This window comes from Anabas testudineus, chromosome 17 (genome assembly GCF_900324465.2).
Source record: "Anabas testudineus chromosome 17, fAnaTes1.2, whole genome shotgun sequence".
Classification (NCBI taxonomy): domain Eukaryota; kingdom Metazoa; phylum Chordata; class Actinopteri; order Anabantiformes; family Anabantidae; genus Anabas; species Anabas testudineus.
In genome coordinates, this window is record NC_046626.1 from 18,438,661 (window position 1) to 18,461,986 (window position 23,326).

At 43.5% G+C, this 23,326-nt stretch overlaps 1 protein-coding gene across 10 annotated transcripts in view; it reads right to left on the reverse strand.

The window, feature by feature from the left end:
- Positions 1-662: 662 nt before the first annotated feature.
- Positions 663-23,326, reverse strand: part of LOC113171966 (supervillin-like) — a 33,297-nt gene continuing 10,633 nt past the window's right edge. For 4 of the 10 annotated variants that reach the window (XM_026374722.1, XM_026374723.1, XM_026374715.1 and 1 more), the window contains 34 exons: positions 20,754-22,085; positions 20,154-20,324; positions 19,934-19,971; positions 19,759-19,820; positions 19,362-19,498; positions 19,067-19,162; positions 17,589-17,880; positions 17,110-17,175; positions 15,574-16,276; positions 13,735-14,254; positions 12,573-12,705; positions 11,593-11,649; positions 10,573-10,650; positions 9,887-10,034; positions 9,586-9,681; positions 9,292-9,372; positions 8,979-9,156; positions 8,658-8,830; positions 8,232-8,387; positions 7,782-7,918; positions 7,145-7,292; positions 6,887-7,032; positions 6,214-6,389; positions 5,962-6,109; positions 5,589-5,868; positions 5,166-5,317; positions 4,628-4,733; positions 4,232-4,439; positions 3,993-4,126; positions 3,694-3,849; positions 3,415-3,558; positions 3,117-3,238; positions 2,838-2,993; positions 663-1,525 (listed from right to left, as the gene is read on the reverse strand). In XM_026374722.1, coding sequence (XP_026230507.1) covers positions 1,439-1,525; positions 2,838-2,993; positions 3,117-3,238; positions 3,415-3,558; positions 3,694-3,849; positions 3,993-4,126; positions 4,232-4,439; positions 4,628-4,733; positions 5,166-5,317; positions 5,589-5,868; positions 5,962-6,109; positions 6,214-6,389; positions 6,887-7,032; positions 7,145-7,292; positions 7,782-7,918; positions 8,232-8,387; positions 8,658-8,830; positions 8,979-9,156; positions 9,292-9,372; positions 9,586-9,681; positions 9,887-10,034; positions 10,573-10,650; positions 11,593-11,649; positions 12,573-12,705; positions 13,735-14,254; positions 15,574-16,276; positions 17,110-17,175; positions 17,589-17,880; positions 19,067-19,162; positions 19,362-19,498; positions 19,759-19,820; positions 19,934-19,971; positions 20,154-20,324; positions 20,754-22,085 — 6,817 coding nt within the window. In that variant the 3' untranslated portion in view covers positions 663-1,438. Of the gene's footprint in view, positions 1,526-2,567; positions 2,590-2,837; positions 2,994-3,116; positions 3,239-3,414; positions 3,559-3,693; positions 3,850-3,992; positions 4,127-4,231; positions 4,440-4,627; positions 4,734-5,165; positions 5,318-5,588; positions 5,869-5,961; positions 6,110-6,213; positions 6,390-6,886; positions 7,033-7,144; positions 7,293-7,781; positions 7,919-8,231; positions 8,388-8,657; positions 8,831-8,978; positions 9,157-9,291; positions 9,373-9,585; positions 9,682-9,886; positions 10,035-10,572; positions 10,651-11,592; positions 11,650-12,572; positions 12,706-13,734; positions 14,255-15,573; positions 16,277-17,109; positions 17,176-17,588; positions 17,881-19,066; positions 19,163-19,361; positions 19,499-19,758; positions 19,821-19,933; positions 19,972-20,153; positions 20,325-20,753; positions 22,086-23,326 lie in introns of all 10 variants that reach the window. The other 6 variants (XM_026374716.1, XM_026374718.1, XM_026374719.1 and 3 more) reach the window with 6 other exon arrangements.

A 23,326-nucleotide genomic window follows, 5' to 3' on the forward strand; every position in this document is an offset into this window, starting at 1 on the left:
TTACTTAAACGTTCCATTGAATCCATGTAAGCTGTGGTGTCCCAGCTGACGTCGTCCTCTCTGCAGCTGCAAAGATGGAACATGTGATTTGTTCTCTTCTACCATCTGTGCATGGATTTAAACTTAACTAACCTGTTCAAAGTACAATGCAATTTATTCTAGAGAGTATTCACATTACCTGAAGCTAACCTGTGGTGATTGCTTTCTGTTGTACTTTGGGGGATGAGGTGTTCATGCCTAGAATAAACTGCAATCAGAGGTGGAGGAGGTGTGTGGTCCGTTCTGTGTGTTTGATTTCCTCTCCAGTGGCTTGGAGAGAGCACAGGCAGTACAAATCAATAATAATAACAATAATATTAATAATAATACATTTAATATGTGGACTTAATCCAGTGCATCAGAATATAAGTGTGTCATTTGATTAAAATGTTGAGTCTTCAGTCCAAGATAAAGATATAATTTGATTCATTCTTCTGCTTTATTAAAAGTGTAATAAAAATGTGACTTAGCTTACTTTTTTTTTTTTAATCAATGAATGAAACTTGCATTTTATGAAATACATAAACAGTTTTGTTTTAGAAAATGGTCGGCCCTATCTTCCAGATGAATGCTTTAATTCATGCAGCAAGAGACACCAAACAAGTCATGGTTTGAGTTATGCATTAATGGTTTTAATTCACTATGTCTTATATCACAAAGAAGAGTCTTTAAAAATGCAGACTAGAATTTCTGTATATAAACTGTACACGAAAAGCAAGGCACTATACATTGAGATTCATCGAGCGGCTGCTTCTCTTCTCATTGGAGTCAAACATTTAAATTACAGCTCTTCTCTCCGCTATCAGGAGCTCAGTAAGTCAGAGTCACTTCAGCAGTTTAACACGTTCAAGCAACAGGAGTTACCTACATGGTCTGACAGCATCCAGACACTGTAGACGGAAAACGACAACTGTCCTCACAACAACAGATGTGACGGGATTTCTTTCTTTTTGTTTTACATAGATGCAAAGTCACAAACGCACTTGAACACACATTACAAAAAATAAACATTACACACACTTACAAACAATATATACAATCGCACACACGTTCACAACCGTAGCATGGCACTCTGACACCAGACATCCTGGTACATGAGCGGTGACTTGGCTGCAGGGAGCAGACTCCAAATGCACCCATTTACACAATGTATGAACCAAAGGAAAGGTGTTTAACTGCATGGATTTAGTTATGCAATGACAAGGTTGAGAAGTAGAACATGACTATAAGCAAGGCGAGTGCATCTCCAGTCTCATCGTTCGTGTAGCTCTTCAGAATCAGGTGCTTAAAATCCACCGTGTCCTCACGTGTGACCACTAAAATATACCACATTTCCTCTTTCTCTCATTTCTCCACTCTTTCTCCACCTCTCATACCATCTTTAAATACAAAAAACAGTTTAAAACAGTCCTTTGGCCTTCTTTAGGTTCACTTGCTTCCACCCTGGCAGACGTTCGTATTCCTCTCTCTCCATCTCTAAAGCTTTCTGCAACACAAACAGCAGACACAAGGAAATCAACACAGCAGCATCACAAAAGAAGCAGTTCACAACTTTAACTGTGGGAAAGACTGATGGATTAAAGAATATGTATATGTTAGAAGAATTAAATAAGTTAAATAAGCTTTTTAAGTCAAATAACTAACAAAAAATGAATGAATACTGTTCATTATCTGTTAAATCTTTAATCTAACGATCACAGTTACTGATGCACAATGATGATAACATCATATTTAGTGCTCTGTGAGTCTTCTTCTATCACAGTTGACTTCACATGTAGCTGTTTCAGTGTTTTCATGCCTCCATTTTGTGCTCTGTGCAGACAGAGTGAGACACGGTGCAGAGCAGCCGATGGTGACTCAGAAGTGCGTTCATCTGAACTGAGAGGAAGGAATCTGAGAGAGGTGGAAGGTGTGTTTGTGAAGAGAAGACGAGCAGCGGAGAGACAGGAGGCTCCGTTTTTCTTTTTATAGAGGAGAAGTGAGGACGTGAAGCTGCACAGTTAAACACTTATTATTACTAATTATCACGACTGTGTTAATTTGTCAAAACCTAATGTACAACCTCAGTTGTTGATGATAGAATTGTGTGTTGAAGCCGTTAAAGACGAGGATATCGTTGAGTTGCCAGGAAAATGATGAAATACAATGAATTCAAATTAAAAATGTCTTAAATAACACCATAATAAAACATTGTTTTCATTTAACAGAGTGGCAACTAATGCTATTTTTTTCCTTTTAATCTGTCAACTTTCTTTATTAATCACAGCAAAATATATTAGTTTGGTTGGAGTTTATCTACTCTTATCTACTCTGTGAAGTACTAAATCTTTTGGGACTTGGCTTTTAGTAATCAGACTGATCTGTTCAGGCGAACTACTGCAGCGTTCCTCGTGCTCCACGTTTCAGAGACGGGAGTGAAACAGCAGTGAAACAGAGTTTTACGATTTATAAAAAGGAAAAGACACAGAGTTGACATGCTTGAGCGAAGAGGTCAGCGGTGAAGATGAATCATGAGTGGCTCTTCTTACCTGAATCCACCTACAACTTTGTCTGTGAAGTGAAAGTTAGATGGAGTTAGGATGGATGATATGAACTGAGATGCTGTGGTAGATATTCAGAAATGTCTTGTTTTAAATGAACTAATTAAATCATTTTCTGTGATGAGGTGCTGAGTACTTATGGCAGGCGATTTCAGGAGAATATTAAATGCAAATTCAATTAGTACAACTGTTTTATTAATTGAAATTGCAAATCAAAATGGCTCTGCTCTGTGTCGTACCATTTGTTGACTTACTGACCTCAAAGTCCTGGTCGGACAGGTAGATCTCCAGGCGGAGGGGGTCGACTCCCTCGGGGAGCGGCCGGGCCTGCAGCTGAGCCAGAGGGAAGGTGTTCTGACAGAGTCGGGCTAAGACATCCTCCACCAAGATGATCTGGTTACACACCTCGGCCTCCTGCAGACAGAAGAGGGAACACCGCAGAGGTGCGAAAAATGAAAGTGAGGCAAAGAGACTGTGGGTGTTTATATGTCGTCTACATGCAGGTGAATCTCCAGGGAGCGAGTGTGTGTTACTGACGCTCTCTGTGATCTCAGCCACGTCCTCTCTGTGCTCCCAGCTGGGGAACATGTTGGTGAAGGTGAGCGGCTCCAGACCAGCGTGGATCAGATACGACTTCTGAGGCTTCTTCTCGTTTTTCTCTGCAGAATAAAATCAGTGCTGTAATTCTGACCTTGCATTGACTCACAAATCATTAAAATGAGGAAGTGTGCAGCAAGAAAACTCATCCGGTTTTAATACATCCAGGCAACAGAAAGAGGTGTGAACATGACACTGAAGAGCGTGAAGCACTGACTGTCATATCGTGTTCCCTTACCTTTACAGTACTGCAGTACTGTCTCCATTGCACATTTCCTGTCTGCATCCCAGCGGATACGAGCTGAGCCAGTGCTCTCACTGTCCTGAGGCCACCAGCCTTGCCACAGATAAACCTCATGGAAGTTATCCACCAGGAACAATGCTATGGAGAAGTGAAAAACATGGAACTTATTAACTACAAGCTACAATATATACACAGCAAGCCGTGTAAGATGTGAAACCTGCATACTAGTCTCTGGTTCGTCTGTGAGAGTGTGTGCTTGTGTGCAGCCCTTACCGGGTTGTGGTGCGTTGTACAGGTCTTCCTGCAGGAAAGGCAGCGAGCTGACCAGGTCTGGAGCTCTGGACGGGTGGAAGAACTCAATTGCCACAAAATCTCCAGACGTGCTGCTCAGCTGGAAGAGTCGTGGAGTGAAGTTGAATTTACCTGGATCTGAAAAACAGGAAAATCAAACAGTGAACCCCAAGTTGCTCCTGATCTCCATCAGTGTGAAGCAAATATCAGGTACTAGCACTAAATATTAAAGGCTTCATATGATGCTTTTTAAACGCGGGGAAGGAACAGTTGTACAGTACCTTGCAACATGCAGTCGTAGGCCTTCCTGTCTTTTCTCCCGAGTGCCTCCCAGAAGCCTGGAGGCTCCACTCCCTCGTCACACTCATGTATTGTCACCTTGCTGCTGCTGTGAAGACCTGCCTCCAGAGGACACCTGAAAACCAACAAAGAACTGAACTGAATACATGTGAAAGAATCTAACGTTCATACAAACCTATAAAAACATATATTTAAATATTTCCCTCCTGATGCAACTCACAGTTCTTTGATCTTGAGTGCAGCGGTGTTTCCAACGCTGCGAGTGTGTAGCTGCGTCTTGCAGCCATGCCACAGGTAGATGATGGCCTTGTTGATGTTGAGCAGGATCATGGAGGCTCTGGAGCGCAGACTGCTGCAGTGACACGCCACCTCCAGCAGGTGGCCCTCCACTGGCACCTCACCCCGCACACAATAGAGGCGCCACTCACCTGGACATGGAAAGACAGGTGAACAAGATGTACATGCATAGAAATAGGGCATCGCACCTTATTAAATATTTCAAAGAGCTCAAAGAGAGGGACTTTGTGTCTTTTATACCGCTTTGTGTGTCAGTATGTTTGCTTGGAAATGATCCATTTCTAACTAGCAGAAAAAGACAGAAAGTTAAAATGATTACTCTGAGTATTCTCCTCCTCCTCCTCCCTTTTGCCAGCATGGATGATCATTCCTCCATTGAAGCACTGCAGGAAACATGGAGGCTCCTTCCCCTGTTGCACCTGAACCTGTAACACACAGACACAACAGGATTGGTGCATGATGATCATGATGATGACATCGATCATGACAAATCAAATGTGAAGCTAAAATATACACTAAACACTAATTTAATGCATGTGGGTGAAGATTCTCAGTCATCCAGGTGAAGTTTTGTGAAGCTGAGTCAAGTTAACCGGAAGAAACGTTTCACTACTTTAGTCTGAAGAAGCTACTTGGATACTTCCAGATTTAATGCATCTAGATTACATCTGATATTTCAAATGTGCATGTTTGGCCTTAATTTGTGCAGGTGTTTTACTGGATACTACTTTATGAAACTAACACTGAATAAAATTGTATTTTACAAATATTGCAGCTTTTACGGATTATTATTATTTTAGTTCCTTTCACATTTATTTCCAGTTTTTAACCAATGACTGGCCAGAAGTCTCTTGTACCTGTGCCCCTCTCTCCTCGTCCAGCTCCACCGTCATCAGCGCTGATGTTCCCTTCTCACTGACAGTGGAGTGTCGGCCCTGCCAGAAGAAATAGCAGCATTTCTCCTTCCCCGGCCCGCTGCTCCTCACCTCAGGGTTCTGTCTACGGCCCACTGAAACACATAACACAACAAAAAATATTATCAGTACTGCATATAGCAAATGAAAACCCACTTCCTGTTTCTTGTTGTTCCCATTCCACCGTCTTCCTCACCAATCTTCTTCAGTAGTACCACCCAGACATAGGACAACCCCATCATGTATGATAAAAAGATTATGATGAATTACACAATCAACGTTACTCTAACATTGTTAGGTGTGACTTTCTTTTGTTTTCTATTCAGAAAACTCAGATTCAGACATTCAGATTCCACAGTGACTAACCTGATGTGCTGCCCATGTACTTCCACTTGACCACGTAGGCGTCTCCCTCGTGGAACTGGCCGATGCTCTGGCGTGGGAGGCGGCTGTAGTCGAACTCGAGGATGTGCCAGACGTCCACCGAGACTGTGCTGATCTCCTGAGTCCTCATGTGGTCCTCACTCTCCACCGTGCCATAGCCGCGGCCCACGTTTACCCCATCCAGAATGGTGGAAATGGACGACTGGAGGACAGGAAGCATCAGGGTGGCGTCATAAGGTCGACACTCTCTTCCTGGGGCCTCCTGAGAGAGAAAAGATAAACATCAGAGGTAGTACTGGCAACATTAACAGAGACTGAGAATGAAAGTCCAAAACAAAGCAGTAGGAAATTGTACCTTCTGCTCAGGTATGAGCTCGCTGCCTTCTTTTGGTGTCGGCGACTTAGCTTCAGTCCAGTCTACAAATTTCTCCTTGAACAAGATTGTCTCGTTGTGCTCTGTCAGTCTGCCAAATATGGCCCAATCAGGGCGACCCTGGCCCTTTCTGGGGAGAGTTAAATACACAGAAAAAGAAGTGAATAACCAGTTTATGGTATGTTAAATTAAACATGGGCGACTAGCATTGATCTCGAAGGCTTGTGACATCACCTGGGTATGAGTGTGTTGCAACCTCCGGGGTCCAGTGGGTTGATGTCACAGCAGGTGTAGTCAAATGTCCCGTTCCAGAGGTGTTTGGCAAGCTGAAAGGCCACTTTCCTTTGGGCCAGAATCACCTCCTTGCCGTGCCACACGTACACCTCACTGCCAAAGTCAAACACCAGCACCTGCAGCAGACACAGCGCAGTGACAAAACACACTGATGTTCAGTTTATTATATTTAAGAAACATCACACAACACCCATAAATACTACATGTTATACTACATGCAGTGTACTGGAAGTGCATAGTTAAAATCTGAATGTATAGTAGAAATAAATCACTAATTCAAAAGCATAAAAGGAAAAACAAAGACCTAGGACTTTACACAGAAAGAGTTCAGAGTCAGTGAGACAGTCGTACTCTATTTATATGCTAAATCAGCCCTGTAACAGCAGTGCACTCCCTGGTCATTGTCTCCATGTCCTCAGCCTATTTAATTTTTTCAGCAGCAGCAGTGCACAGATGGATGTAGGAGGTCCTCGTCACTGCACCTGCTGTTGCTAAGCAACAAATTAAAACCAGCTTGCCACGTGGTGGCCCTCTAACAAACGCTGAAACATACCAGGAAGGAGCTTCTACTCATCTTCACAGACTCGATTCGACAACACACATCCACACTCGCCTCTTTAGATGTCAGCAGAGAGCTGTGAGGGATCTTTCCCCACTCGTCATCATCAGGAACCAGCTTGTCATCCACCAGCCTGAAGATGCAGTTGGTTTCCACGATGGCATTCTCAAACTGCTCGTCCTCCTCTGGTGGACCCGCAGCTACAGCACAATTAGACAAACATGTAACATGACATCTTTATACTAGCAAGACCCTCTGAACAGCCTGCAAACTGTTTTGTCAATCTGAGATATAAGAGTTTACAGTTCTTACATTGGTAAGCCGCCTGGCCTCCTAGGATCGTCCAGAACTGCTGGGTATCTGGACCCTGCGGATTAACCCCTTCCTCTATGGTCAGTACTTGGTTCGCCCTGCAGCCCATGTCCTTCTTTGCCTGGATAAATGTGGCCAAGTCTATCGCCTAAAGACAAGCAACAAAAGACTGTGTCTCATATTGTTACAACGGCAGATTTCATTGTTGCTAATGTAAACAACGATGTGCAATGATTGACATCCTGCTTCGCATTTGACGACAAAGGTACAACTTGACAGCTGAGTCAAATACTGAAGACAAAACCAAGCTGCTGCAGGGAGATTTGGGTGAATGTCATTGGATGAAATTCTAATAAAATGAGTAAACAACACTGAACCAGGAGGCGGAGTGCAAAAACAAATGTTTTATTACAAAGTGTCTAGACAGATCCCGTTTGGGAAAAATGAGGAGCTGTAGATTAGTATGTTTGATGGGGAGCACAGATGGGCACATGTACCAGTTTGTGTGTATGAAAAGAGAATGAAAATAAGACACAGAATCATCAATTAATCATCTTTGTTCAGCAGTGGTCCTGATGCTAGACACAAGAAACAAATAAACAAATACAGCCTGTGATAACAGACACACAGTAGTCACCTTAGCCTTCTCTATGATGTTCGAGAACTCTCCAATCCAGATGAAGCAGTGCTCTGTAGTGACCAACAGGAAACAGTCCCCGCTGTTCAGTGAAGATGCTCGGGGCTCCACTAATCTGGTCTGAACGTGACGACGACCTGGAAACAACAAGGTCTGTTTTAATAAACTGCTAAGTTATGCCTGTCAGTCCTCTGACAACTTCATTTATCACAGCAGTTTATGACTCTTAAGCTTTTTAAAAGGAATATTGTGCCTTTTTATCTTCTGGCAGAGAATTAGACCAACTCTCAAGGCTACAGGCTACAGTGATTGGTCAAAAGCAAAATCATTTGTTAAAATAATAAAGCATAAACAGGTTGATCGACATTATCAGTTTAAAGCCTTAAAAAGACGAGGCCTCCTGCAGCCGACCACACATGTAGCTCAGTGCAGTAAAAACACGAGTTTCACCTTTGATTTGCATCAGCATGAGGTTTTTGAACGGCACTGCGCTGTTGTTGGACATCTGCTCGGACATGTTGACGTTGCGCAGACTCACACTACTGAAGTTTTCTTTACTGGCCAGACCGGCCAGTGCAGCTTCAGAGTACTCTGATGTTTTATTCACTGGAATGAGAAAATACACATTTTATGAAAGCAAAGACCTCCGGGGATTAGAAAATAACCCACTAAGTGCTTCATTAAAATTTTAAGTAGCAAGATCCCTACTGGAAACACAGTTATCAGAGTGTGTTATTCCAATTAGGGCTGTTTGCACAAGAAACAAAGAGGTGGAGATCGATGTAATTTTTTTTAGGCTGTAAACAGTGATAATAATTGAGATTTTGACGAAGATGAGACTATAAACAAGGTTATAGGACGCAGGTTAACACTCACTCTTCTCTGCCTTCATCCTCTTGCTCTCCAGCTGTGCCACGTTCAGTCTCTGCTCGGTGTACTCGTGTCTGATGTCCTCCCTGGCTGCCAGCATCTTCAGAGGGTTTCTGGACGCCTGGACGTTCCTGGATGGACGCACCAACCTCTTGTGCTGCACCATAGCTGAAGTCAGCCTGAGGAGGGAGAAAAGCATGAACATCTTATGATTGATGGAACTATTATATGTTTTTAAGTAGCTAAATTAAATGGTTAAAACTCCACAAATAATAATAATAATCTCCCATTGCAGACATTATATTAGAGGTTTTTTCATTTTCTTACTTGGGACCCTGAGAACCAAAGATCGCATCAAAGTCCTCGCTGATCTCAATCCTCGTGGGCATGCGTGGAAATTCAGCAACACGTCTGTAAAACTTGGAGAAGATCTCATCATCCAGCTTCATCACTTCCTTCACTGCCTTCTCAGTCACTGTTATGGTGGTTTCCTGCAGACCTGCCACTGAACGACAAGCACAGACGAGAAGAGGACTTCATATAACAGGCAAAAGAGAAAACAAGCCAACAAAGGTAACCTCTCCTCCTCCTCTAATGGAGGAGAAGATGATGAGCTTAAAGTAAAGATGGAAGTTCAAACCTTTGCTGTTCAGACGTCCTAAGAAGCTTTCCAACTTGTCTAGTTTCTTGTCCGATTCCATGTCTGGCCTGGCCTCAATTTCTGGAGAAATAATTCAAACAACATGATTGAATATTTAAGATTAAATTACTTACAAACAACTAAAGAAATGCATCATTGTAATGTAAGTACAGTTCACTTCTGGATAAACTGCTTAGAGGGCAACAACAAAAGGTTAAAGTGTCTTGAAATCCTTTACAGTGGTTGACAAAATCCTGTGTCTGACAGTGATGACAAGGGACAAATCTGTCTCACCCTCTTGTGGTTTGCTGATAGCAGGCGTGCTGCTCTTGAGTTTGGTGGAGACTGGTGACAGGATGGGACTGATAACAGAGGAGGAGGCGGCCAGGCCTGCAGACAGACATTCACATGAGCTAGGACAGAACATCTGGCACTGTGGAAAGACTACGAACGTCCCACTGTAGCAGTATATTTAAATTCAAAATATATTTAATATTATATAGGTCAATTAGCTGTGATTCTGGATGGAAACATCTTTCTGTATTTATATGGTTTATCTGAGGACTGATCAGATAACTGCAGGTTGTGCACTGACCTTTCTTGACCATACGTGCAGCGACGGTGTATTGGGTGGAGTCATTGGCTGCTCCTTTGCCCTTTGTCTTCCAGGCATCCTCACGAGTTGAAATCATCTGTTTCCTCTCCTCAATAGTCATCTGGGCCTCAATGTCCTCTCCCACTTTCTACAGATGACAGCAAATCAGACCAATAAGCACATGACTTGATTATTAGATAAAGTGTTAAGTCTTGAAGCCAAAGCAATAAACTCTGCAGGATGAGGATGACTTTTATTCTAGGGTATGTTCAGTCACGCTGTAGTTTCCTAACAAGTGAAAAGCTGCAGTAACACACAAAGCAAGATTCATATAATTTGATATAACTCTAAAAGAACGACACGACTGCTCACACAGCTTCATCATAACATCACAGGACTCCTCCATTTCCTCCAGCAGTAATAATTCATGTAGCAACCACATCAATCCAAGCAGATATAAAGAGATTTAATGCATTCGAGCGTGCTAAGTGCACGTCTTTCCTGGACTATATAATCGAGACTAGTCCGCAGTCGAAGTGATGGCTCTACACTGAATTGTGCTCACGCTGTTGTTCCAAATTAATCTCAACATCTCAGAACTTCACAAAAGTCACTGCAAACAAATCAAGAAAGATAAGAGTCGAGTACATGCAGCCCATTTAAGCGTGCCTGGTGCATGTCCTTACCTGACTGTGATGGTCAATATACTGACACTTTTGACCAAGCGAGATAGGAGGAGAGTAGGTGGAAGAGAAGACAGGTTCCTGGAGGATGCAGAGGTGGATGGAACAGAGGAAAAGGAAAAGGAAAAGGAAAAGGAAAAGGAAAGAGGAGATGAAAGAAAAAGACAATGACAATGCAGAAAAAGGAGAATAACGGATAGATGGTAAGGAGCAAAGTCTAACTCCAGAAACTGGGACAGCAACGTGACTCGAATGCTTCAACTTCAACTAGAGGTAATCCATAAACTGTTCATCCAACAGTGAACTGTATTCACAGGTGAAAATTATAAACAAAAAAACTCCATAATTAAAATAAATACATAGCTGAATAAAATCCCTCTCAGATGTAAACTGTTAGTAATAAAGCAGCAAACTGCAGAAGTCATTTGCTCTTATATCATGTAGATCGCTGGTGCAGTTAAAGCGTGAAGCTTAAAGGTGCATTAACTTGCAGTAGGCTTCTGTCTTTAACAAATGTAATGATGGGCCTGTATAATATGTAATGTACTGTAACAAAAGATGTATTGTTATCAAGCAGAAAAGGCATGAATGTATGTTTTTATGTATTATCTGTTATGTTTGTTATTTTATGGACTTGTAAATGTTTCTTTAACTGTAAAAATGTCAGACTGCAACAGAATAAAGAAAAGTTCATACTCATATTACAGGAGCACTGTCAATAATACAGAGTAATGTTGACTGAAGACATTTAACCAGATTCAAAATGCACTCGACAATTTTATTTTGAAGCTAATCCACTACGTAATGCCCCTTTAAGACTGACACAGCAAAAGTTCAGAAAAGCTTAGAAAAGCCCAGCATTGGCCACTTTCCAACTAACGTCCCTCTGCTTCAGAGAGTAGCATTACAGACAGCCGGTGAGGAGCGCCCAAAAGATTCATGAGAAGCAAGCAGCCCAACGCAGCATCCACACAAAGCCGTGACTGGACAACACAGGTCCCACACGCTGCCAACGGGTCTTACCCACAGCTGTTCAGACACAGACACGGCAGAGTGGTCTTGAACGACCACCCCTTCCTCCTGAGGGGTTAAAAACAGGGGAAGTACTTGGTCAGAGGGAGGGGGAGACAACCATTGTTATATAGGGGTTAGGGGTGAAGGCTGCCTGCAGGATTACCATCCAGGGTTTAAACAGGCTGTTGTGTCCTACAGAATACTAATGTGAAGTAGAGGAGCTGAAGAACTAAAGAGTCCTGAGTTCTTTGAGTCTATAAATGAAAATCAATTTACTGTTTAAATGAAAAGACTTGTGTGAATCGCCATTATCTCTTCTGGTTAAAGTGAAACTCACCCTCCAGTTAACCTGGAGGAATACTCCAGACTGCTGAATTCCCTAATTCCCATTATATATTTGTGTTTACAATCCATCAGGGCTGGACCGATCTGAACCCTTTGGGCTCAAACATCACATGAACTAAAGAGGAGACGAATGAAAGGAGCACTTAGCTGAAACTGTGGGGGACAGGAGCTGGCATGGCAACCATGAAGGATGGGGGTGAAATGTGGTATTGGTGTTTACGCTATTCAGCTACAATAACTAAAAGCGTAGTATCTGTGAGACATTTCTTTTCACCTGTGGGTGTAAAATTACTTCACGCTGGTTGTACAGTGTAGTACTGTAAACAGTACAGGGTGAAGTGTAAATTAGGGTTTTGTGCACTGCGATCATTCACCACACCATAGATACTGTATACCTTTAATTTAATTTGAGTATGAGTCCTATTCATGATCAACTCAGTTTTAACTACAGTGATGTGGAAACCAGGGCTGTGTCAGACCAGGTGGTACCGCTGAGTATGAGTGAATGAGACTGCGACTACCCAGCAGATAACAACATTAGGTTCTTAATATAAAGCATTAGCATGCTTTGATAGAACGTGACACAGATATGTGTAAATGATCTCGATGAACTGTGTGTGTGACTGCAGTGTTCAGCGACCGACCTTCTTTTGGCAGGTCTGCTCTGCCTCCAACAGCGGCGCCTGCTGCTCGCTGGTCGCCACCGTAACCACTTCTTGTTTCTTGTTGATCCTGTTCCTCCAGTCTTCCTCACCACTCTTCTTCAGCAGTGCCACTCTGACATGAGACAGATGTGAGCTTAACAACAACCCTCACAGCATCCCTGTTTTATGCAAAAACCATCATCCTGTTTTTAGTTTAAAGCTAACGGGACAAAAAGTTTTGAGAGTTTAGATTCAACTATTCAATTCAAACTAATAAAAGAAGCTGAAGTTGCTTTTGTTGTATGCCATTAGCATTTCTATTATTTCCATCAAGGTCATAAGAAAACAAAATCCTTCAAGGATGAAAAACCAGGTTAGAGACGTCTGCTCTGCAGCCAGCAAACGTGACAGGACTCCAACGTCTGCATGAGGAGGTCTGATAATGAATGGCTGAAGGGTAACAGAAAGTATGTCATCATCTCTGCTGCTTCAGTGTGGACTGAGCAGAAATGAGGGCGTTGGGAGGAATCTGCAGAATCTCGGAGGATTTCTCCCATGCACGCGGCTCTCGGCTGGCTGAGAGAAGAAAAGCAATGATGCTAAAAATGAAACTCTCTCACCTCCAAAAATGTGGATACTGCAAAGCTATTTACTGCGAGGAAGGACAGACGGTGACTTTTTCCTGATTCTGTCGAGCGCTGCAAATTTATGAAGGCACCGGCCTGGAAAAATCTGTCAGTGTCTGATCTTTGCAGACTTCTCAGTTTTCACCTTGTGAAGGTCCGAGCTGTGACTGAATCTGGATTTGTGAATGGAACCAGGTTTTTAAGTAAAATGTGAGAATTGGGCCTCTTGCCACATATAAAACCTTTTATTCTAGTTTAAGCTAAATTAAGAAATGTCAATGCTTTTCTAGCTTGAAATTACTGCTGAGCATCTGTCAAAAGTATGGTTCTGAATTTGCTGTTTTATTTGTTTATGTATTATTTAAGTTGATTATGGTCCACGTTTCTGCAGCAGGCCTCCAGCTGATCACACAACCTTAACTCATGACTGTGCACTCAACATCAAATCCTTTGTCACAGTAAGATGTTAAACATGAATCAGTCAAATGCTGTAAATAAAATTTGTATTTGCACTTCATCCCTCCGCCATCATTCACCTCTCCTTGATGGACATCTGTTTGGTGGACATGCCGTCAGACAGCAGATCTCCAGACCCTGTAGGGGACAGCAGATCCCCAGAATGGACGCTGTGCCTGCTGAAGTCCTCAATGTTGTCCAGGGGTAGGGACTGGGACTTGACCAGTGCCTGGGGGAAGGACTGAGGTTTGGGTGGTGCCGGGGGAGGCACCTGAGGTTTGGGCTGAAGCTCCGGAGTAGTCTGTTGAGGGTATGGCTTAGGGAGAGGCTGGACGAATCCCTGAGCTTTGAGCTGGGTTTGAGGGGACTGGGTGAAAGGTTTTGGATATGTTGGAGGGGGCTGGGAGAACGGCTGCGGCTGGCTGTAGAACGGAGCTTTGGGCTGGGCAGGGTGGGGCTCCTGTGGGACAGGTTTGGGAAGAGTTTGAGGAGGCTGGATGAGGGTTTGGTGCTTCTGCTGACTGCTGGACACGTGAGACACTGTCCTGGATGAGACTTTAGCTATCAGAGGTCTCAGTGGTGCTGGATGATCTGGCAAATCTGAAAGTTAAATATAAAGAATATAATCATCTGACGTTAAGTTTCACTGGTCAGAATAATTAAGAATTAGAGATTATTAAGACACTTAATTATTATCAGACATTAAGTGTTAACATTAAATCAATTATGCTGTTCACTAGTCAAACACTATTATCTGTTCCTATCTAATGACTTTGCACTGTTGCATAGGTGTTTTAGTCATTTACACTTTTCAAGCTCTTTTCAGTTACACCTTAGTTACCACTGAGAGCAAAACTGAGAGTCTAATCCCAAACATGCAATTTAAAGCAAGAGGAACAGGAGAGTCAACAAATGCACATAAACTATTTGTTGACATCAGTCACCAAAAAATGTAAATACTATATTAATTATATATTATGCATTGAAAGGAAGACCATTATGTCCATGATCCAAAGGCTGTTAGGATGTAAACATCCAGCTCCAGGTCCTGTGTAACCAGAGCTCATCCCTCAAACACAAGCAGCAGGTGTTGTAAGGAATGATGTAATTAAATCCATATAAAGCCTGATGTGCTTGTCGTTGCTTAATGTCGGGAAAGTCGTGGAAAATCCTCTGAGTAAATCAGTGCAACTCCTTCTAACCCTTAAATCGCAGCACAACAGACCTAACTTTAGTTAAGAACTATCCATGCAGAACTAAATAAGAGTGCAGCCTGCAGACAAGGCTTTCATTGTGTCCTCGCTGTCCTCTACCTGCTTCATGTAAGTGCCGGTCAATTGTTCTGCACTCTCTCACTGAATGCTTTCATCTCTCTGTGCACTGTTTGTGTGCACACATGAGAAAACACCACCCCTGGACACATTCTGCTTGAGCACATAAAAACGGGTCAGGTCCATTATGCCGGGGTGGCCATGACTAACCCACAGGCATGATCTGGTGCAAGGAGACCACAGCCCCTCGACACAGGCTGCAACAGTGAGCACACACAGCTTGATCTAAAAACCATAGGTGTCTGAAAAACAGCATGTCACATCCCAGACAAAGGGAGCCACGAGGCAAATGAAAGGGGAAATATGCTAATTAGATCCAGGCTCAGACATCTCTCTCCCCATCTCCCTAACACACACACACACACACACACACACACACACACATACACAGCATCAGCCAAATCAAATACCCCCAGCTGGGGCGAGTGTGTGCAGTCTGTAGACAGCAGTCGTGCGTGGGTGCACACTGCATTAAACAATGAAGATAAAGAGGATAGCTTCTTCTCTAGACATTGTTCTCTCTCTCTTTTTGGTGTTTTCTCTTTTCTTTTTGTCCACTCCATTGTCATTCACCCCCCTCTCTCCTACCTGAGATGCCTGCCTGGCTGCGGCCACTGCTCCTCTCCTGTTCCTGTGTGGAGGATGCTGCAGCCTCTCTCAGGTAGCCTCCTCTTCCTCTTCCTCCTCCCTCTGCTCTCTCCCTCCTCTCCTGGGAGTCTCTGTCTGCGGCTCGCCAGCTGGGCAGTGGCTCTGGCTCGCCCCTCCACAAAGAAGGCTTGGCAGAGTACTGAAGCTGGGGATGCTGCTGCTGCTGCTGCCTGCCGTCCCGGTGCCTGTCAGGGGAGTGCAGCCTGCCGTGGCTCTCTTCTCTGGCTCCTCCCTGATGTCTTCCCCTGTCCTCCTCCTCTCGTTGCTCCTCCACCACCTCCCCCTGCTGCCTGTGATCAGTGAAGGATGTGGGAGCAGGAGGAGCCCCCACTTTCTCCCGGCTGTCAGGGAGGAAGGGGGAGGAGTTGAGCTCAGGCTCAAGGTGGCCTGGGTCCCCGCTCTGGGTCATGGAGAAATACCTCAGCGCCCTCTCCTGGTGGCTGTTTGTGATGCCAGAAGCCTGTTGTTGGGCAGGGATGTAGGGGACGGCAGTGGACTTCCCTGGACGCAGACCGTCATCATCACCAACGCTGCTGCCTGGCGTCATGGTTACCGTGGTGACAGATGCGTGGGAGGCGACGGCTGCCACGGAGCGAACCAGGGAGGCTGAGAGGGGCTCCAGTTTGACATCTCCGATTTTTACCTGATGAAACAGCAGGACTCATCAGAAAAGTGAGGATGAAGCTACATGGGTAGATATGAGAGAGATAGATGGAGACTAGAAGAGGAGAGGAACAACAGCAGCTATCACATCACGTTCAGGTTTCTCATGAAGCTGCAGCTATTTAGCAATTCTCATTCACAAAATGGCAGCAAGAGGCACAGGCACAACTGAACCATTCATAAAACTGGCAGAAAAGAAAAACTCAAAAGCATCATCACTTTGTCATTTAGAAGCAACTTAAACATTACAAATTAAAATTACGTAAAGCTGTCAGCGGGAATTTTTAGACCAAGGTAAGTTATTAAATCATAAACTGAGTTTCAAACAAGATCTGCACTGCTACTATCTACTGCATATGTGTGTAGTTCAGTGCAACATTCAAAAGGAATGTAATATACAGCCAAGATGCTCAACCTCAACTGTGGACCTAAGATTCAGGGTTGCAACTCAAGGTTTCTGCACACAGTCAAGGCCAGAGTCTTTTTTTCTTTTTGCAAGTTTAGCTTGGTAGGAGGTCTGAGTAGAGTGGCACGTGCTACTGTATTAGCATTAAAACATCCGATGGTTGATGTGCAATAAAAAAGCATGTAACAGAAGCAATTAGTTGAAAAAAGCAGCCAAGAAACAAACTGTAAACTTTTATTCAGTGCTGCATCAGGTACTTGTGAAACCTTTATTTGATCTGTCAAATACACACTTACTTCTGTAGGTTGCATTTATGAACATCACTAAGCTCAATTAGCTACTAAAAGCATCCACTGCCAAACCAGATCAACCAATGAGAAGCTCTGTACAGGCAGCAGGGTTCTTACATGCTCTCCCTGATTGACCTCTACGTCACCGTTACACGCTGCAGAGGTTACAAGTTGCTCAGCTTCCTGTGTGGACACGAATAATTGTCTATAATACACAGCTAAGAACATGAGTTCATAGGAATATGTGAGGTCGCTGTGTTAAAAGGCAAAAAAATAATAATGATCAACTCTGTGAAACTAGTGCACGGTGAAACACTAAGTGACCTGGAAGGGAGTCTGGTAGGTGCTGGGCTCTGTCGGATTTAAAATACAAAAGCATGTTCTGCCATAACCTGAATTTTACAGTTGTTATGTCCTCATTTTAAAAATTTGTCATAATTTTTATTATTTTGTGGGGTTTAGAAAAGGCGCTACTAAGGTTTGTAAGTGGGGTTGAAGAGTTTGAAGAAGATTCCTTATTATAATGTTGTCAACTGAGAACATCTACTGACCTATTTGACCTTTATAACTAATTGTTTAGAATTTTGTTTTCTTACCTGTTCAACTTCTCCTTGAGTGATGGGTTGGGTCTGAAAACGAGCACTGGCCCGACGCTGGCGGGTACCCCCTCGGTTCCCTTCGGTGGTTTTGCCTGTAGGCTGCGCGAGGCGGTTGAAAAGGGCCATCTTCTCCGCCAAGCTGAGGGTGGATAGGTCTGGCTCATCTGGAAGAAGGTCCTGGTCATCTCTCTTCAGCCCAGCACTGGGAGAGTTAGTGGGTTGCTTGAGTTCTTGGGTTCCCTTCTCCTGCTCTTGGACCGCTGAGCCCAGCAGCGAGGACGCTTGAACGCTGAGTGAGTGACAGAGAGATGTCATGCATGAGTGATGAGTTATCAAAAAACAGATCTCTTCCAGCCAGGGTTGTTGTACAGAATATAAAACACACTATGCAGTTTAATCAAATGCTTGTTCAATTTCACTTGCCTCTTGTGAAATCTAAAGCTAATATTTTCCTGCTTTAAATATGAAATGATTGGATACACATGCATCCAGCTTTGTGTTGGATTATAAGCGCAGCTACAGAGACGTAAGTAGATAAGTTCACATACTGTAAGAGAGATAATCATATAATGCACTCAGATGTTTGCAGGGGTTATGGCAGCACTCTCCCAGGAGTGCGCTAAGCTAAACTTGGGTTGGTAAACACACTGCAGGACACGTGAACCCAGACATGCGCAACAATTTAACTGCCTCAACCTCTGACCTTTACATAAGAAATGCAACCTACTTCTTTAGTGACATCTATGACCCGTGTGTGAGTAACACTGCAAGAAGAAATGCTTGCAAACTGGGCGATGGAAAGTACTGAAAGAGTTATTGGGTAAACATCAGCTTCTTTCCCCTATAAGGTGCACACAGCAAAGAAGCAGCGCACGAGAGGACAGAAATAACAAGGTAAAGTGAGCTGGGTGGACAGACCGGCACTGCAGCCAGGAGAGGGAGGTAGAGAATACAATGTCTCTGTGCCACATTTACATTGTTCAGTACAGATGACAAATTAAGTTCATGAGAGGAAACAGGTGCACGTCTGTCACTAAATGGCTGTGCCACTAAATGGCAGTAGATTGCTCGGCCTCAGACAGAGCAAATGTAATATAGGATCATTTTTGATTGAATTATAAAAACTTAAATGACTGAAAAACTGTTGATTTGTTTGGTGTGATACTATTGCCTTTATGGTCATCTCATAATGTTGCAAGAATAGCTTTATATTTAGCTTTAGTGCATTAAATACTAATAGGAACAAATACATTTCAGAACTAGGTTCAAATTTATTAAAATTTACCCCATTCATGATCCATTCTAAACCTGTGTCAGTCTATCTGAAGGTTTCATTTAATTGAAATGTTAAAAATCATTCTATTTTGGTTTACACAATGGGACAATGGATAATAAAGACCATAGGTATAGATTATTAACAATGCAACATCACATGCACACATGTACATATACAAAACAGCTCAGCCAAGCTATACCTGATGCTAGTCACACTGGTGTTGACTACAGTGGGGCTGGGGACATGAGTGACAGTAGCGTGGACGCCCTCTAATTGTGGAGATGTGGCAGGATCACTTACAAGTGTAGAAAAAGACGTACAGATAGGGGGGAAAAAAGAAAATGCAAACATAAATACAAATAACAGACTTAAGAAGTTGACAGATGTTTGAAGATGCAGCAGTAACAATACATGGAAGCAAGAAAACACTTCAAGACTTCAAACAATAGAATATTCTGTACAAACTAAAGCTAAAAGCAATATATTAGTGCTACCTTGAAGCACTGACCACCTCCTTGTTGGTGACGGGCTGTGTGTGTGAGCGGTCCTGAACTCTTCTCAGACGCCTTTCGACAGCAGCGTTTCGAGAGCGAGGTTTGGGAACTCCTCCCTCTGAAGTCCTCTCAAGCTCCTGGAGCAATATGTCAGAAATACATTAGTGCTTTGATTCAGAAAGACAGAGCTCATAATAATCACATGTGAAGTGAAGAATGAGCACCCAGTTAACGTGCAGATCTAACATACTGTATGGTACCTGACATCCCCCCCCCCACAACAGCTGTAAACCTGATAAATGCTTTAGCTTTTGGTTTGAGACCATGAACTTTAAACATATAAGTAATCATTTAAATTTCTGTATGATTAAAAATGTATATGAAGAAGGAAATATACCCTAAAGAGAGACCTCTTGGCAGCCACACTCATCTTGGCTCTCTCATCGAGCTTCTCTTCATCTACAAAAAGAGAGAGAGAATTATGTTACAGGGCATCACTGAAACCTGTTATAAAATACAGTATACAAGTATGTTTTATTATACTGTGCATGGATGCATCAAAGTGAGCTGACCTTCAGCATCCTGTAGCTGTGATGGGCTCAGGCGGCACCTGCAGAAAACATTACTATACATAAATCATCTGCAGTAAAACAGATTTAAACCACTGTATATTATTATTAACTCACTGCCAGCCTACAATCATGCACTGCCACGCAGTTGAGTGTATTCTCATTTGTGAATGAAATGATTCGGAAGAGCTCCTGCACATCGCTACAGAAAGCCCTTCTGTACCTATCAGATTCCAAACGCTCTGCAGAGGTGATGGGCTGGGTCCTAAACCTCTCCGACATGCGACTGTCTCCTGGAGTGATGTAACGTCGAGGCCTCCGAGCACTTCTGTCATGATCACTGCCACTAGCTGGATCTACCTCCACTGCTGAGAGATCTACTTTAGTAGTCTCACTTTTGGAGCAGTGGGTCAATTTGGAAAGATCAACAAAGACAACATAATGGGAAGAATGGTTGGTTGGTTTGGAGTTGTTTTAGTAGAACTCACACAAATATAGCCACACACGCTGAGCACAGCCTCATTGAAAACCAACATTAGGAGCCTTTATGTAAAATCCATGCAGCAGCAGCAACTGCCAAAGGATCATTTGCAATAAATTATTCTAAGTAAATTAAGCTTGAAATGTAAAATTGCAGACACTGCTCTCAACATGATAATTGTAGAGGTCATTGCAATACACCATCACTCAGTTCATGCTACAGGTCAGCATTGTTTATGTGGATCATCATTGGATTATTATTTATTTTTTTGCAACAGCTCACTAATGCGGAGTTAGACAGTTATTTAGTGATGCAGCAAAGAGGCCATGCCATTGGACGTACAACTCAGGTTTCCGGTTGGCATTCTCCAGATAAGAGTGTCGCAGCTGTGCTACTGACACCCTGGTGTCCAGTGTGCCCATCTCCCCATTAGCCACCCCTGATGGTTGGATGGCCTTGGCTCCATCTCGGCTGGCTGGTAGCCTGTCTGTATGATATATGGCAGAATGTTTGCTTAAACCTATATCTGACATAGAGCGGGTTCGGGTCTTTGGTTTGGGCCCTCCGCTCATCTCCATGCTTCTGTGTTTGGCCTGAGGCAAAGAAGAGCCTTTCTGGAGATAGACAGCTGAGTCAAACCTCTGGTGCCCTGAGGGATCCTGCTGCTGCCTTTGAGGTTCAAACTCCTCTTCTACGTGGGGCTCTCGTAGTTTTCCCTGGGAGTCTTGCTGATTACTTGGCGCAACTTTTCTTTGTAACTCATATTCCTGCTCTTTTTGAGAGTGTTGTTGTCTCTGTGGATCTTGGGGCTGTCTTGAGTGGTCGTACTGAAACTGCCTCTTAGAATCTTGCTGCTGATTTTGAGCACCGTGTTGTCTCTGTCTGGGCTCATACTGTTGTTGCGTTTGGGGCTCCTGCATCTGAATGTGGGACTCTTCAAGGTAGACAGGCTCTGATGATTGATGCTGCCTGGGCTGCTGGTGAACAGACGTAGGCTGCATAGATCTAAATAATCTCTCCTCTTGGCTTTCATGGCTCGGGACAGGATCTCTCTCCCTTTCCCTGATCCTTGCGACATTTCTCTCCCTCCCCCTCTCCCTGGGTCTCTTTGGATCCCAGTCTTCCTTTTCTTGACTCTTCCTCCTCCGTTCTGGGCTACAGTTCTGCCAGTCCATCTCTTCATTCTGGCCTCTATGAATATCATCCACACTCCTTTCTCTTCGGCGAATCTCTGAAGGCAAAACTGCTTTCCTGCTCTTCAGTAAGCCCTCTGTCTGTGCCTCTTCCTTTAGAGCCTGCCTGGCCTCCAATCTTGCCTCTCTATTGGCAGCATACATTTGGTCAGCACTCATTCTCCTTCGTGGCAGCACCTCCGGAGGTCCAGGAAGTTTGGAGTTGGATACTGGGGCAGGCATAGCCATATAGGTCTGAGAAATTACAGTAGGGCCAGAGTTTTGGTACTCAGGGGCAGAGGGAGTGTAGGGTGTTTGGCTGTGGGCAGAATGGTGGTTTGGGCTGGGCTGAGGCTGGGGACCTGTCCTCTGTTGGGTGGGTTCTGGAAGCTGTGATGGATTCATAGCAGTATACCGTCTGTTAGCCTGGTGTTGATCTGGACTACAGTCAGAGGGCCTCTGGGCAGTTTCATCCCTGGACAATCGTTCCCTTACTCGGATTCTTGGGGAAAGGAATGAATAAGTGACACTGAGATTCCAGTTCATTTAAAGATTTACGTCACCGTCCGAACATAAAGCTCAACTCAAACCAGACGTGATCTACAGGTAATGTACAAAGGCTGATGAGCAATTACATAAACCACTCAGTCACTGGATTACTTAACGCTCACAGCTTAATGTTTGTACACACTCAATTTAATTCCTTTTGAAAAGGAAATTGTGGCCAAACACAAGTTTCATCAACCATTTTAAGTCCAAAGGCACATAGTGAAACAAAAGTTTATGACATGAGATTGTCATGGGGCCAACTTGAGCTCCATAATCCTACAGCACATTTGAACAAGGTCAAGTAGGAGCATACCCAGGGTTTTTGAGTCTTTGTTGAAACATCTCTGACCCCTGGTTGCCAAAGGCCGCCTTAATCTTATAGCGTACACACTAATGAGTACACACTAATGCTAAAGCAGCTGATAAGGCTACAAAGGAAGTCAGTGGCAGTCGATTACATCAGACATTTCTACTAGCTAGAAATGATCACACCATCCTATTACGAGACACATTAGACATTAAGACTGAGTTTCCTTTCTTTGGAAAAGTTATTTACCAAATGGAACAAAGACAAACTTAAAGGCTGACTGTGGGTCTTCATCAGAAATCCATTCTCCACTTGAGAACATGCAAACATGTTTGTATACCAAAGAACTTCTAATAGATGACTCAGATGAACTCAAAGTTGTGTTGTGATATGTTCCTCTCTGCAACTCTTCCAGCACAAAAACCATAACAGGTGACTAGAAAAATATACATGCTAGCTCAAGGGGTATGCATATGTAATGCAATGATATTGTCAAAGTCACAGTCGTGGTACATGTGATGTAATTTCATAGGGGCCAAAAGGCAAGAATCTGAGGAGTGGGGGTGTGAGCACGGAGCACGGAGCACTAAGTGAGCACAACTCAGGGTCCTGAGTTGACTAATGTCACCCCATCAACTCCGGTTCACTAACGGCACTCAACTCCTCATGAAACCCAGGTCACACACAACCACACTAATATAACAAGAATGCAGTTGCAGAGGAAGGTTTTGTACTAATGAAAGAACTGTCAGCGTTACAGAGTTCTGGATATGTGTATAGAACCTGATCCAACTCATGTGACAGGGGACTTTTAGTGTGACATGAGTCAGGTATCTGTGCTTCCTGGAACCATGCTCTTATTATCTGAGTGTAAGGTCTTTTAGGGA